This window comes from Erpetoichthys calabaricus, chromosome 7 (assembly GCF_900747795.2).
Source record: "Erpetoichthys calabaricus chromosome 7, fErpCal1.3, whole genome shotgun sequence".
NCBI classification, from domain to species: domain Eukaryota; kingdom Metazoa; phylum Chordata; class Cladistia; order Polypteriformes; family Polypteridae; genus Erpetoichthys; species Erpetoichthys calabaricus.
The window spans coordinates 144610626-144626809 of record NC_041400.2 but is presented as its reverse complement, the minus strand read 5'-3'; the positions used below and the strand labels follow the sequence as shown (position 1 = coordinate 144626809).

The following is a 16184-nucleotide window of genomic DNA, read 5'->3' as shown; positions in this document are numbered from 1 at the left end:
ATTCATTCCAATGTTTGCACACAGAGCCACCACTCTCACTGACCTGACGAAGGGCAGAAAAAAAATTCAGCGATTTCTGGACCAATAATTTTGAGAGGGCCTTGTCTTGCTTAAAGGACGATTTGTCTTCATTCTTGGTTTTCTAAGGAGTTCATTCTACAGATGGATGAGAGTATTTTCGGTTTGGGGGCAGTGCTTTCTTAGTGTTTCGATAGGGAAGAACATCCCATCACGTTTCTAAGCAGTAAATTACTCCCCAGGGAGCGTAATTACTCAACCATCAAGAAGGAATGTTTGGCAATTAAGTGAGCAGTGAGGGCCCTGCTCTATTACTTGTGGGGCAGACAGTTTACCATAGCAATGGGTCATGCGCCGCTCCAGTGGCTGTACCAATAGAAAGATACAAACTCCCGACTCACTAGGTGGTTTAATAGTTTGCAGCCATTTGCTTTTGATGTTCGCCATCGTCCCAGGTCTGCACATGTCAATGTTGATGTCCTCTGACATCTGGCCGAACCCAGCTTAGACTGTCACTTTGCTCACCCCAAAGTGAGCAAAGCTGGGGGGTGGGGGATAGGTGAGATTTTTGAGACCCTGATAACTCCCCAGGTACGCTGTGCATCGACACTCTGTTAACATAGGAAGGAATTGCTTGTCCATAGTCGAGGCAATCACAGGTGAACAGCCTCACTGTGTAACGTGCTTGTCACCCAATGGTTGATGCGGGGAACAGTCTAACCCGGCCACTGACTTGGCCCCGTCACTGCTTGCTTGCTGTGTCTGTGTGTATTAAAGTCGTAGTTCCCATTTGAATAAAGACCCTGATTGTTCCTGTTTAAATTGGAATAAAGTTGGTTTTCTTGAAGCCTTTGGACTCAGCATCTTCTCTGCGGTGCAAGACAGTGACTTAAGCGTTACAATATATATCATTGAATTTTTCTCTGTATATTACAGCATCACATGTAAACCAACACACTTGTTTTAATAAAACTTTGCAGTTATTTCTGCTATAGTGTTATTTAGAATGTACACTAATCAAAGTTTTGATTTTTTTTATGCATAAATAGCTATTAAAAAACTTAAGAGAACTTCACTAAATGTTGCCATTTTTACTGGACCTTTGCACCTTTTAACCTCAATAACTCCTGAACTCAACATGATATCAGTGTGATTTTTACTTCTAAAGAATTAGAAACAGTTGAATAAAAAAGAGCACTATTGTTTATGTTGATGACAATGATTATTGTGAATTTATAAAAATTTAAGCATGTTGAAAAATTTGCTTACGCCACCTTAATTCAGGATGTTCAAAAGAAATGTTATTATGTACTTCATGAGGTAGAAATCATAATTAACAAGAATACCATACTATATCATTTTCTAAGCTATCTTAATCCTGAGCAAGGTTGCCTATCCCACCATTCATGAGGCAGGAACAATCTCCATGGACACGCTGCCAGTCCTTAGCAGGGGACAAACAAGACGTGTTGTGTCAAATATTTCAAGTATTAAAATGTCTGCTTCAATGTAAACATTAAAGTCTAAATATTCTCAACTGTAATATAAATTGAACATTATTCACGCTCTAATAGAGGTCCATAGAGGGCTAGATACCTAGAAAAATAACAACACATTTGTAATCACTGACCTTGAAATAGTCTAGAATGATATCTCATAAAGTCGTGTTTGAAATGTATCACTTTTAACCTGTCATGAATACCACTTAGCAGGCTAGGACCATCGGTAAAGAATCAAATATGAAAAATATTTAATATTTGTGAACAGCAACCTTGAAATAGCCGAATCCCTGGAATCGGTTGATGTGGCATGCAGAACTTCTGATCTTTTGGTTTTACTTTTTATCATAAGGGTACAATTTCCTACATAAAATATGGTCCGAAAATGGCCTGAAAGTAAGAGTTTTATTGGTCTAGAGGGCAAAAATAGGAGGAACCCGAAAAAAACTCAATGTCTTGCTTAAAAAGATATTAAGACACGTCGAAAGGTGAGCCAGGAGGCACCGGATAAATCTGTGGACAGATGTGAAATGTCCAGATGTGCAGATTCCACATTTTCATGGACAATCTATGCCTCATGCAAAAAGGAATTTTGTAAAGAGGAATAATGGTTTCCCACTTGTTACCTACTAGATCTAATGCAGTTCCAATCTGCCTGTAAGAAGGTTGTGTTCTCCAATTAAGAGGAATTATTTGGATTAAATTAATTTACAGTCTTTAGGGGATAATTCTACATCCATACGTTAATAAGGAAATTGGTACCTAACCAAAGCTTTATTGTGAATGGTAGAGTGGACATTTAGAAATCTCAGAGGGTTGAGGACTTTAAAAACAAGTCTCAACAAGAAAATGAGATAAAAAAAGAAGCATAATTATGTAATTAACATAATATTAAGAGCAAAAGCTGGCAATTGTGATGTACTTCTGACCTAAGGCTCAGAAGCAGGTACTGCCACCCCTAAGGGGCTCAGAAGACTTTATTAATAATTTTATAGGAAACTCTGCTAATCACTATACTCCTAATTTAGGTAGTACAAATGCCAAAGTTGTATTATTGATTCTTTTACTAGAACACCTTTGTCATAATGATAGCCAAACACCTCATTTCTTATCTTCTTTAGTTCAGGTAGATTTAAACAAGGGGCTTCTAGAACTGACTGGAGGGGTACATTTGTGCGTCATGCTTCTGCTCTACTGGTGCTCAAAGGCCTTTCAAAGGCTGCATTTTCAGATGAGTCTGCCTTACACATGCATAGCTCGGTTTGCAGTTTTGTGAAGGCCAAAAGTGGACCTACTGTACATGTGACAGCCAAATCAGCAACAATATATAAGTGTAGGGTCTGGTGCACAAACAAATAAAACAGTGAACCATCGACCCATTTCTTGACAGCTTACCAAACCTTAGACCAGAAATTCATTTAAAAATTAAATGTTTCCTCTCAGAACTTTGGAACAAAGTAAATTACTATAATCTATATAAGTAAAACCATAAGATGTTTGTTTGCATGTTTGTCAGTCACACAAAAATGGTTGAACTGCCTTGACATCGGTCCAACTTGAACTATAGGCTTTATAGCATATTGGGTTGTAAAGGGAAGATGCAACGCAAAATCTAGCGCCGACGTGGGGACTGCAATTCCCATCAGGTAGCAGGAGTACACTGGGGCTGATGGGAGGACATTGTCCTCCCCAGGGCAGGCAAACATTTCCATTGGCCAAAGTGGTACCTCATCTAAGACCTCAGGTAACTCAACTAACTTCTCAACTAACATGAATAACAATTTTATTGTCTCGCTGGATTACATCTTTTGTTTATGCAGTGGCTTAGCTATCGGCGGGTGGAGGATGTGATCCGCCCTGGACGGCACATTTTTGGGGGTGGCATTGTTGGCCAAAAATGCTCAGTACAATTCGTGTATAAGCAGCAGCGTTCGGAAAAATATCACTCATGAATGAAAAAAGTCAAATTCTCTGATTTTTATCCACAAATGCTTCAGAAATAATTTTCAGACTGTCCTTCTGTGATGGCATCAGACACAGCAGTTGAAATTTATGAAGCAATAACAAAAATAAACATAAACATTACACCAATAATAATTTCTAGGAAGATGAACAACTAATTTACAAGTTATAATTTTGTTTCGTTATCAGTCTGAACGCGTTCTTGCTCTGCGCAGAAATCATCCCCACCTATCACTTGTACACTACACTGATTCTGATTTTCGCAGTGTAATTATATTAAACTAATAATCAGAACACGTCTTATCAGTGTGTCTGTACTATATTCTTGTCTAGTTGATGCTTATAAATAATTATATGTTAAAAATTATTGCTGCTTCTCTATATATGAATACATCTATGCAAAATTTATCATCATTTTTCTCTATACGTCATTTTAATTCTCTATTTAAATAGGTTAACATATTCAGATATGTTGGAGGGCGGCAAATTGAAGCACTGCCTGGACCGAGTGGCACAAACTCTAGCTACGCCACTGTGTTTAAGAGTACATCTTTTTGCCTCTCAGGTGTGGCTGCAGGTTTTCATTCGAACCCTTCTCTTAATTAGTAACCTGTTTTTGCTCCCAAATAACTTCTTTTAAATTAATTTTAACTGACTTGTTTTTTAAGATTTGTTCCCTGGAATTTCTTCATTTCTTTCCTTAAACAGAAATGAAATATGAAGTGAGTGAGTGAACAGAAGACCAACTAAGTCAGGGCCACAGACTCCAACCAATTTCATTCCAACCAGTTGCTTAAATAGGCGGCAAGTCTTGTTGTTAATTAAACTCGTTCTTTAATTCCATGGCTTGTTGCTGCTTTCATTATGCAATAGCAGACATTTCTTTAATTGTTCATTTCTCTTTTTTAAGAGCACCGTTAAAATGTTTTGTGGACCTGAGCAGATCAGCATTCCTGAGACCTTCATCTTTCTTTATTTTTCAGATATTGTATGATGGTCACAGTTTGCTGGTTATGTTTTGATTCATTTTGTATCTCATTATTGTTTGGCTGCCAATTAAGGAAAAAGAAACAATTAAGGGGTTGGAGTCTTCAAGAGCAAGTCAATTAAAATTAATTCAAAAGGTCACTAATTAAGAAAAGGGTTAGAATGAAAACCTGGAGCCACAGCGGCCCTCTAGGACTGAAGTTTGAGAACCCTGTGTTAAGCCAGGTTGAATTTCCAAAAATCATTTTTTTCCTACTTATTTATGGGTACTTTTCACAAGTCATTTTTATTACATCTCATTTTCTCAGTCAGACAGCACAGAGGGCTGCCTGAAAAATACTCTAGTTAACTTATGAAATCAACCATTATTGATTGTTTTCTTTAATTAAGAAAGTGGACTATATATTGTGAAAGTGAAACTTTATTTTAACAGCATAATACAGGATGAAAGCAATGCAAAACAGACATAATTATCATGAGCTTAAGCATAACAAAAAGAAGATGGTACAGTAGTTGTGGAAACAAGAAGAACAAAAGAATGTGCCTCTCATACTAGACGAAAAATCCAATTGTAAGACAATTCAGCTGAGCAATTTTATTAAAATCCCTTGGGGAAATTTGGAAATGATTACCAAGAAGAACAAGCAAGCAACAATAATTTGTGGTCGCTATGATAATGTCAAAATATATATTTTTTGAGCTTTTTCATGTTTTATTTATGCTAGGCCTCTTCAAAAAACCCTTCCAGTATAAAAGCCTGATTTGAAATAAACGAAGTACATAATGGATTTATAGGCTTTATTTTTTTCCAGGCTGTATGCTAAAACTTTGTTAAAATATAGAGTATGGTTTCATTTGTCATCTTTGAAATAGTCTGCAAAACTGAAAGAAAAAAAGGGGAAAAATGAAAAACCTAATAGCATATAAAGAATATCAGACACTGTTCTACCCACCCAAAGCTACAGTTGAGGGATGAAACTTGACACCATTCAGCTTGTCAAAATGTCCACTGAATGATTTGTGCCCATTTAATACTTTTCACCTTGTTTAAAATATGTAGAGTGTAGTATTTCATTCTCTCCAGGCCAAAAAATGACTGCAACTGATGGACAGATGGCTCTTGCTGTAGTTGACATAATAAATGAAAAAAGCAATGCATGTAAACGCAACATGTGAAAAATGTGCACTAAAAAGTCAGACTCTGCTATGCAACTATATGTTCTCCTTTTGCGAACAAATATTTAATACATTACAATACACTAATAACCCAGTAATGATATAATAATCTTCATTACTTTTATTAATACACCATTGCAATGGATGAATAGTTTCAGGTTTAGATTAGCCACTGCACAATAATCTGCCCCTAATGAGTAAATTATTGTTAAAGATGTGAAGAAGTATTATACAGTATGTGTTACTGGGTTATTATTAAAGTTATTATAAAGCGTTATCAACAAATGAGCTCTCATTTAATGATGTATACAAACAACCACTTGAATGTATAGAAACTAATAATCTGTATAACCTCATAATGTTATTAATGACCTACTAATGAAATTATTATAGTGTTACAAATAACCCCTCCAGTACATTGGGTTAACTGAAAAAGGCAAAACCAGAATGCACAATCCACTCCTTATTTTGCCAATCAGTATCTCTCGTTGCCAGGAAGGTTGGTGCAGTAGTCTCGCTGAGCCAGAGAGAAGAAAGGTTGGGAACATTCATTGTTACGGCGCGTTGCTGCACCCACCACACGATGAACCACTTCAGGATCTCAAATTAGGACCTGAGCGCACCCACGTGGAACGGGCGACACCCCAGCACCACACTACTTCGAATGGAATGGAACGGTGTGAGGCTTTTTACAGTGGCTGGAGTGCCAATCCTACCACCACCCCATGAGTTCTCCCGGCAAGTTGGAAGACCTTCAGAATTCTATTTATAAACGTCTGGAGACCATAATGAGTGAATGATGCTTAAAACTGTATGGGAACAGTTAGAAGGCTCACCGACTTGTCACATTTCTAGACCATTTCAATGCCTCATGAAGGTGACACTCAAAGAAGAAAGGTGGATTTGGGGCTGCAAAGAAGAATAAAGGTGTGCTCTTGTTAACCTGGCCTGACAGAATGGCAAGCTTCTGATTACGATAAACTGTCTATGGTGGAAAAGTCTCCTAAAAAAAGGTGTTTTGTGAATTTCCCATTGGGATTAAAAAAGTATCTATCTATCTATCTATCTAAAAAGACTAATTTTAAACATATCAATGAGTGTTGCATGTGATAAAAAAAGCATAACCTGTTGCAGGGGATAACATCAGATTATACATTGGCATTCAAAGACATCAATGGACCAATGGTAAAAGTGAACAATACGTTATCGCAGGTGCTGTGTGTGCTCGCTGTTTTTCGGTTACAACAGTAATGAAATCAAGGGAAGGCTGAAAGAACTGGCAGCTATATAGATGAAAATATGAATTGCAAGATATGCATTTGAAATAAATGTCACATCTAGCCAAAAAGGAAGAGAAAATCAGTGCCACGGGAGATGCAGATTTTGGTGTACTAAACACACAAATCAGTAAAAGTTTGTAATGACACCAGCAGAAGCACGGACAAAGCTGCACAATATCCACCTTCTAACTGCACATCTAAACTAAAGGAAGTAAACATTACTGTCTAACTGGAAATGCAAACATGCCATGCCAGAATATAGCTGCTGCATTTTAACACGTAGTATTATCTACACAGCACTGTGCTTTCTAAACTGTATTTGCTGTTTTCATACCATAAAATGCTGCAATATTCAGAATGACAGAATTTGTAGCAGACAGAAACACTTTGACCAAGAACCTGCAGTGTCCTACACGTATGCGTGTCTGTCTGTCTCTTCTGTTGCTACACTCATTAAAATGTACAAATTAACCTTAAAAGCTTTAGTTACTGAGCTCCTGAACGGATAATAACAATTTTAGTTTTATTTTCTGGCAGCTTCAAGTCTTAAGCTCAGTATCTTTTCCTATCACCCTGAATCCATGGCACGAACTGGAAGAGTGCAGGCGGGTGTTTTAGGAAGAAACCCAGTGGGCGGAGCCTTTGCAGTGGCAGGCTTTGCTGCTATTCGCTATAAACTTTTAACATGCTGTCCCCAGATGTGAGACTAGTAATGCAATAGTTCAAGCTTGCACTTCATTGCTTTTAGGATCCAGGCCTGCATATAAGAAATTTCACAAATGAGAGAGAGACCATTCAGTGCCATGAAAGCTCGTTTGGTTAGCTGACAGCTAAGCTGACCCTAAATCTCATCCAGATACTTCTCAAAGGTTGTCAAGATTTCTGATTCAACTACATGACTTGGTAGTTTGTACCAGATTCCTACAACTCTTCCCATTCTCGTAAACTGTGAGGGTGTACTCCAGGTTCATTATTTAATTTTCCACTGATACCTTAAAGACAAGCATGTTAACTTAATAGACTCAGTTTAGGGTGGACCCTAAACTGAACCAATATGACCAAACAAGTGTACATATGTGTTAAGTGTATGACAGCCTGGCAACCCTTCCATGGTAAATTGCTGTCCCAAGCCTGTTGCTACTGGCACAAACTAAGGCAATAGTTTAAAATATACTGCCACTTTAAATTTAAAGAGTGGGACAAATATAGAATGAAGTACTCATTATGGGTTTCAGGTGTACAGTCTATTCTGTGCATTTTACCTGTAAATTTAGTATCTGATAAAAAAAAAAAATACTTACTAAAAGTGACCAAAGAGGAAACACATGCAAACACTGGGCAAAAGCAATTTTACACAGTTACAGATCACCAGGCAACAAAATATTGTATTAATACACTCACTTCAATAGTTTAATCTTTTATTTATGCAACTAAATAAAATGTGTAAATATACACCTTTGCGAAATGAGTGACAGGCAGAATAAATAACAATTCTGAATACCTGTGTATGAGAGGACACATACTTGACAGTGCAAAATAGTAAAGGCAGAAAAGAGTTTAATGGTGCTCAGCACAGAAAATGCTCCAAAACCTTAGTGATGTAAAAAGAAAGAATAAACCCTATCTGATCTAAAATGCATACAACTTTAAAAGTGTTTTTATTGTTTATTGTTAGCTTTTTAGATACTATATTTTATATAGTGCATGTAACAGTTTTTTAAAGTGTACTGGTATTTAATTTAACAAGTATGTCACAAGTTACCAGTTTCATCAATTTTAAACAGTAAAGGGGTTTTCTGATACAGAAAATACACTACAATATTAAAAAAAAAGACATCCTCACCGACCTTTCTAAAGTTAATTTGCCCACATAGACTATCGTTCATACCACCCAGATGTTTCATTTCAGGGCAATGCATGTGGGGATCTTTCAAGATTAACAGATGTATTGTATTAGGCTGTTTTCTTTCAATTTCTTTCTTTTTTTTTTTTACATTAAAACCTCAAATTAGAATATTCCACTGTCTCTGGGATTCCCAACCCCCAACCCCCCAGTTACATAAAAATATCCTCCAGGTTCAGAAAGAAATAATCATTAATGCATGATAGGGGTGAAAATTTAAAAAAAAAAAAAAAAAAAAAAAAAAAAATGTTCTGTTAACTTAAGCGAGCTTTGTCCAACAAAGCATTTTATATAAATTCTTTGTAATACATAAAACCAAAAAATAAGTTTTGTCATTGCAAAAAATGAAAGTATATTTTAATCATTAATAATAAAGCCAATTGTTTGTGGGTATGCAGTGAGGGATCTCGTTAAATATGTAATGGGACAATGACACAAATAAAAAATGAAAATAAAAACAAGCTTATATTAATGGTACAATTTAAAATAAAAATTCAGCACTGAATGGAAAAAGCAGAAGTTTTGCATAGCACAATTAGCGTAAAATGAAGGATGAGCAGAAAATGTTTGGTATTTTAGGTTCTATTACATAGTTTTGCTTCAAGTCCTTCCTTTACTATGTACAATATGATATACCATGTCGGTCTTTCCTGCTTTTAGTCCAAAGATCAGGGGAAACAGTCATTCACAAGTTTCCACTAGTGCTTGAAAGGAGAAAAAAAAAAAAAAAAATCAGTATCTTGAGGTTAGATTTTACAAAGCTGTACCACATTCGTAGTCAAGTCCTCTCAAGAGAAGTTTCAGTTACTTGAAAGTGCCATTTTGCTACATAAATCACCTGGTCCAAGCACTAAAAATGAAGGCTGGACTGATGGGGGAGGAAAACTGGGTGCTTCCCATCCCAAACAGGGTAACTGGTTTTATATATACACACACACACGCGCACACACACAAGAACAAACAACAAAATTTGAAAAATAATACAAAAAAAAAAAAAAAAAAAAACCATCTGTACAAAAAAAAGTTCTTGCACCCCATGTCTCAGCGTTTGACATTCCAGCTGGTAAAGCTTTGAAAAGAATGTAAACAAGCACCATTAAGAAAAGGCCTCTGTGTCCTCCGACCAGGAGATAGTATAGCAGTCCCATTTTGTGCTTTTATTTCTTAACAGTTTATTTCTTTTTCTTTTTAAAAGCACTAAAAAATCAAAAAAGTACATTCACAGCTCGACACCATTTACTGTCACGTTCTTTCCTTCTCCAGCTGAAATGTGCAGTAGGCTCATGTCAGGCCTGATAAAACATACACAGGCATTCTCAGCTCCAAAGGCATCCTTTGTATTCCTTTCAAGAGGCCATCAGTCCAATAAAGCATGTTGCCTTCATCGTCTTTGCTGTGCATAAACTGGGTATGCTAGAGTCACATTCAAAGAGTCATTGTGCTGTACAAGTGATGTGTGCTGGTAATGAAGCACCAGTTCTTTAAGGGAACTATACAAGTTGTATGGCTCTGCAAACCCATATCCTGTAGGAGTCTTGTTGATGACACAATGCTTCACTTCATTATCCACACTATAACAAAAAAAAAAAAAAAAAAACAGAAATACATGTCAGACGCATAATGTTTTTATGTTTAACAATTTGAACTGCTTTTCAAGGAACAAACATAGAGACACGTAAGTAGAAACCTTAAGTACTGATAATAGTGAGGTAATTCAGCAAAATATAAAAACAGATGAAAACAATAAAACACCCTAGCCTTTCATATAGGCCAAATTAATTAAAGTAAAATGTAGTTCACATGGCTATAATTTAAAACCTTTCCTTAAAAATTCTGATCTTAAGAGTTATAGATTCAGCACAAATTATACATACACAACACTACAGGCATAACAGCCTTGTTTGCTGCTCTCCCGGACAAGGAATGTCCCATCTCTCTTTCCTCGGAGCAAAGCTTCTGCTTGAGTTCTGTTGATGTTCCCCAGTTTCCATAAATGCTCGTTGTGGTGAGGCAAGTCTTCCTCATCTTCCACCATAGAGTATTGGCTAAAATGAGAAGAACAAAACTAAGCTTTCACATATTCTCTTTAAATTCAATGCTGTAATTAAGAAAAAACAATATACACTTACTCTTCTGTATTATCATTCTTCATGCACAACCATTCATTGAGTTTCTTCTGCCTTACACCCTTTTGTGTTAACCACCTGAGAATGATACAAACAAAAAAAAAAAAAGGTCAAAATCTGAAATGCATAATCTGTAACAAAGAAGATGTATGGCCATAAAATAAAACAATAAAAAAATACCACAATAACCACTGGCATACTTACAATAAGTACTGGTCTCTTGTTTTTCGGAGCTGAATAAGGTCAGGCTTGATACTGTTCATGCGTTTGTCAATCTCACGGTAATCTGATGCTTGTTTCTTTAAATCCTCTTCCAAACGCCGTTTGCTATCTACAATTTCACTGATTCGAGACTTCAGCTTCTCATAATTCACCATGATTCTGAAAGAGACAAAGGAGGCATTGCAAGTTAAACATCTCACAACTGAAACATTTAAAACATTTTTTTTAATATATGAACTTTTGATATTCCATTCACGACAGTTAAAACTGTATTTGTCTGGTACAGTAACATATTTACGAGTAATATTTTCACCTATAAGTACATAAAATGTAATGTGTACCTTTGAATTTCTTTTTCATTTCCTTCTCTCCTGAATTTCTCTATGTACTCTTTGCTGTATCGTTCCTGTGTTTGGCATTGCTCTTCAAAAATTTTGATGGTCTCATTAAAGGCTTCAATAGCAGTTCTTTTCATTTGAATCTCCTAATTAAAAGAAATCGATAAAAAGAAAGTCACCATCTGCATATTGAATGCTTAAGGCACAAATCTGAATGAACTATCCTGATATTAAAGACAGAAAATTATACATACACACAATATATAGTATTATAAAAATAAAATATATAAACAGTACACAGTTCTCATCTGAATAACAAAGAATTATAACTAAAACAGTATAAAGATAAGAGGCTTAGTTCAAGTTAAACAATAATGAATAATATTAAACATTACAAGATATTCTTACTATTGTGCATCTTAAGGAGACTAGCAAAATACTTACTTGTGATGTTCTTGTATAGTCTTCATATAGTCTATCATACTCTTTGTTTTTTTCCTGATACAGGAGGTGATATTCATGTAGTTTCTTGCCAACTGCGTCTATGCTATCTTCTTTTACAACCTGATCCTGTAAATCAGAGATAAATACAACTTTCACACACACAAGTTTTTACAGTTACTATTGTAATAAAGTATGTATATTTTACAAATAAATCCTAACATATTAATCAACAGGAACTAAAAAGAGCTATAATATATTTTAAATGTATGTATAAAGCATTGAGAATAAAAAAAAAAAAAAAAAATTCCGAGAAATGCAGCAGATATAGACACCTGTTATACCATTTTACTAAAGCAGATGCCATGTCTTACCTGCTGGAACTTGGACACAGGGTATAGCAGCTTCACATCTAACTTAGGGTTGTACTGAGCAAGTGAATCATGGCGATAATGGTTTATGAGCTCAACCACAGAGTTAAAAGTAAGTGGGTCTGAAAAACCATATTTTCCATCTCGATGAAATATCTTAATAAGTTTGTTGTTTCCTCCTTTCCTGTTCAGGCAAATTAAAACAGATGCATATTGTTAATATACAGTACCATTATTTCCATGAGCTCACTCATTCTTAATTCTTCTTTCATGAAAGTAATTAAAAAAGTGAATATATATATTTTCAGGTTACCTTAATGTTAACGTATAATCCCCATGCATTTTCGTTGAGGCATCACGAACTAAGAAAGTACCATCTGCTGTGTCCCTCAACTTTTCATTGACTTCTTCCCTAAAATAAAGATGATGAAATGTTATGGATTGTTGTGCAAACACAGCTTTAATGCTGGATGAAAAGCAATACCACTACACCCACTAGAAACAGCTAATATGAAGTTATTACTTCAGTTTCTTCTTCATAACTTATGTAGGCACATGTTTTTACAGTAAAGGCTAGAGCAAAACTCATTAGATGTCCACATGAAATCTGTATTTTTAATTGTAACATTAGGGTTTGAATTTAAACTACATTACTATTTTAACCTGATATAAGTTGGACTCAGACATGCACACAACCCCTTTCAAGGCCTGTATCTAAATAACTACTTTCTTGAGCACTGAACAACTGTTTTATTTTGTGTTCAGTTTTCATCATGTTCCTTTAAATCTTGAAGGTGTTCAGGTATACACAAAAGAACACACAGAATTTATATACCTGGATATATCACCCCAGTACCATTCTGCCTCTTGCAGGGACATGTTGTTATTCATACCGTTGTTTGCAACTGCAGTAGGCTTAGGAGGTTTCGGAGGCAATGCTGTTGAAGAAAAATTAAAGTATGTTACATTATATATCCTTTAATAAACATCTTGCTTCCAGACTATCTAAAATGATTTGCTAAAATATTTGTGGAATCTTTTTTAATACACAACAATAAAATATATGAATTGTGCATTTTCAATAGCCTCAGGAGATGTTCAGCTGTGTCTGTCTCAATGCATTACTTATTAGTCTCCCTTATTTTCATAAAAAATTTTCTCTCAGCGGTTAGCATGCTATTTGGTAAAATTTCCTAACTTAATGAGAACTCTAGTCAATAATTACCAAATTACTCGAGAAGTTTCCTAAACAAACATGCCATTTCTCTGCAGTTCTATGAAATAAACCATATGCAGCAAAGTTCACTTTTCTTTCAGAATTTCAATCCACTCTAATACAGTAATTTATAATCATACTGAGGCACTTGTTAAGAAAGCAATATGACAAGAAAGGACATAGTGAACAATCTTTTTCGAAGACAAAAGAAACAACAGTGCCTTGAAATACATTCAACAAATTAATATTCATATAGAACGTTTTTCAAGACTCCCTTCAGAAAGGTCTGTCTTAAGTATGACATCTGATTCTAAAGTACAGAGCTTATCTGCATTGGCAACTCAAAGCTACAATGATATACTTGGTTTGCACCAAACAGTATATAATTCACCTTTGAACATTAATAAAAAAAAATGTAAAAACAAAATAAAAAAAAAAATGTAATAACCTACATTTTAAAGAAAAAAGATGCAGAAATGGCAATATACTTGGGTTAGCTTCGATGTGCTTTCTAATACTTCAATCATTTCATTACAGAAACTATCATTTTATCTGATATAAAATGATCTACAGCACTGAAAATTTAAAAGACTGCCATAAACACATACAATTCTATATAATTTTCTATTATCTCATCTAAATAATACATAAAAGCCCATTTAATTTAGGTTGTTTGCTATTCAAATAAAATTGCTCTCTTTGTATTCATGAATGGAAAAACCTAATCTTATTTTTATATTCATATTGAAAAGCACAATACACACACAGTAAAAATCCAAACACACAGAAACACATGCACAATAAGGCATAAAGATTATGCAGGCAAACATCCTCAGACAGCTAACAAAGACTTGACAAAAGAACCCCTGTAATACAGCATTACTGCAGTGGGTTACCTGGAGGATCCATTTCTATATAAAAGAGGAGATCAGCAGTGCAATTCATGTCAGTTCTTGGATAATCTGTCTCTAAATCTTCCATGTTACACACCGTGTTGTGCATTGGTATCCAAGAAATCAATGATCAAGTCCACAAATAAGAAAAGCAGCAGTGTTTCTTTGTAATGGTGTCTTGGAATTCATTTTAAAAGCTATAAAAGGCTGCACAGTAATCTGTTACATCAAACAGCCCAGCCAATAGCACAAGAATACTGTCCCCAGGCTCCTCCTGCTTCAGTGCCTGCTGCACCTTTCATTTCCCTTCAGCAATGATGTCATTTTAAAAGCTCTCTGTCTGCTTAACAGAATGAAACCTGAAAGCCTCATATGCTGCTTTAGACCTGTACATATAATTACACTAAAAAGGGACTTATGTATAATAACAAAAGAAATCAAAGCAATGATTTATCAAATAAGATCTTCAATGTATTTTTTCAGATCATTTGCTTTCACTGCTGTTCTGCCTCAATAAACTATGTGCAGGTTTATGCCTGACCCCAGAGCTGACAGGCTTGAATGCAGCTGTGTGTATGCTCCTCTGTTGAATGGACAAGCACGTCTCTAACTAACAAATAGTCTCGTAGCACTGCTGTACCAAAGCTAACATATTTCAGAACAATAAGAGTACTTAAAATAAAATCCTCTAAAATATTCTAAAAAAAACTGAAGATATTTTAAATCTTTAAAATATACTTGCATTTATACTTCAGTATTGGCTATGCCACATTGTTTTACACACACAAAAAAAGAAACACACACTTCTGACTGGCAGTTATAATTATAATAATTCCTCGGTCAGTAAATATCTATTTTGAATGAAAAATAGAGGATACATAAACAGTTACAATTTGCAATATTTTACCCAAACAACATTTACAAATATAATAGAAGGATGCTAAGGAAATCCAGCCACAGTACTTTATAATAAACCTTCTAAGCTCTTAGGTTTGTTATGAAGCAGTAAAATTCAGCATGCTCGCTGCACAAGAAATATACATAAACGCACAAGTGACATGTTCAAAAAAATCCCAACTGACATATCTTCATAAATCGTTCTATTAGGATTAAAAAGTCAGCAACCTGGAAAATACAAACTCGCATCCTACAATATAGCTTTTGCATGTCTCTAATCATGTCTTGGCACAATTAGATTAGGCAGAGGAAATAAAACCTGTGACAAGGCACAATGATTTTGAGAGAGTGATTGATCTAAACTCATTTGATTCTTTTTCCATTCTTCTCACAGCCAACCTAACAGACGCAACAAATTATACATTCTGAATGTAGAGCCTAATAGGTCTCTGTTAGTTAACAACACGGGACAAGAAAAATTCTAAAGCCAACAAAAATGAAGCACCAATATCTAATAAGAGGATTAATATGAAAGGTTTAAAAAAAAAAAATTATGTGGTCCTATAGGTAACAAGGTGTGAGTAATAAATCTTAATCTTCTTGAAAAAAACGCTGATATAGGTCAGGAATTTCAAATACCCTCAGGGTGATTGAACAGTGTGGAGAAAACACCCTTACTTGCAATAAACCGGTCTAGCAAGCACTTTCAGGACATACTACTACTTTAAAAAAAAAAAAAAAAAAAAAAAAAAAAAAAAAGGACAACTGAAATGTATGCAATATATAGAAATTTAATACCAAGTAATTTACTACAAAGTAAAACCAAAAGGAAAAAGTACTTTAATACTAAGTACA

At 35.1% G+C, this 16184-nt stretch overlaps 1 protein-coding gene across 6 annotated transcripts in view; it reads right to left on the bottom strand.

Moving 5' to 3' along the window:
- Positions 1-5901: 5901 nt before the first annotated feature.
- pik3r1 (phosphoinositide-3-kinase, regulatory subunit 1 (alpha)) overlaps positions 5902-16184 on the bottom strand; it is a 54290-nt gene continuing 44007 nt past the window's right edge. For 5 of the 6 annotated variants that reach the window (XM_051929694.1, XM_028805496.2, XM_028805497.2 and 2 more), the window contains 9 exons: positions 13159-13261; positions 12637-12735; positions 12327-12507; positions 11956-12081; positions 11515-11657; positions 11156-11332; positions 10955-11029; positions 10700-10870; positions 5902-10396 (listed from right to left, as the gene is read on the bottom strand). In XM_051929694.1, the coding sequence (XP_051785654.1) occupies positions 10207-10396; positions 10700-10870; positions 10955-11029; positions 11156-11332; positions 11515-11657; positions 11956-12081; positions 12327-12507; positions 12637-12735; positions 13159-13261 (1265 nt within the window). In that variant the 3' untranslated portion in view covers positions 5902-10206. Of the gene's footprint in view, positions 10397-10699; positions 10871-10954; positions 11030-11155; positions 11333-11514; positions 11658-11955; positions 12082-12326; positions 12508-12636; positions 12736-13158; positions 13262-14435; positions 14631-16184 lie in introns of those variants that run through there. The other variant, XM_028805498.2, reaches the window with a different exon arrangement.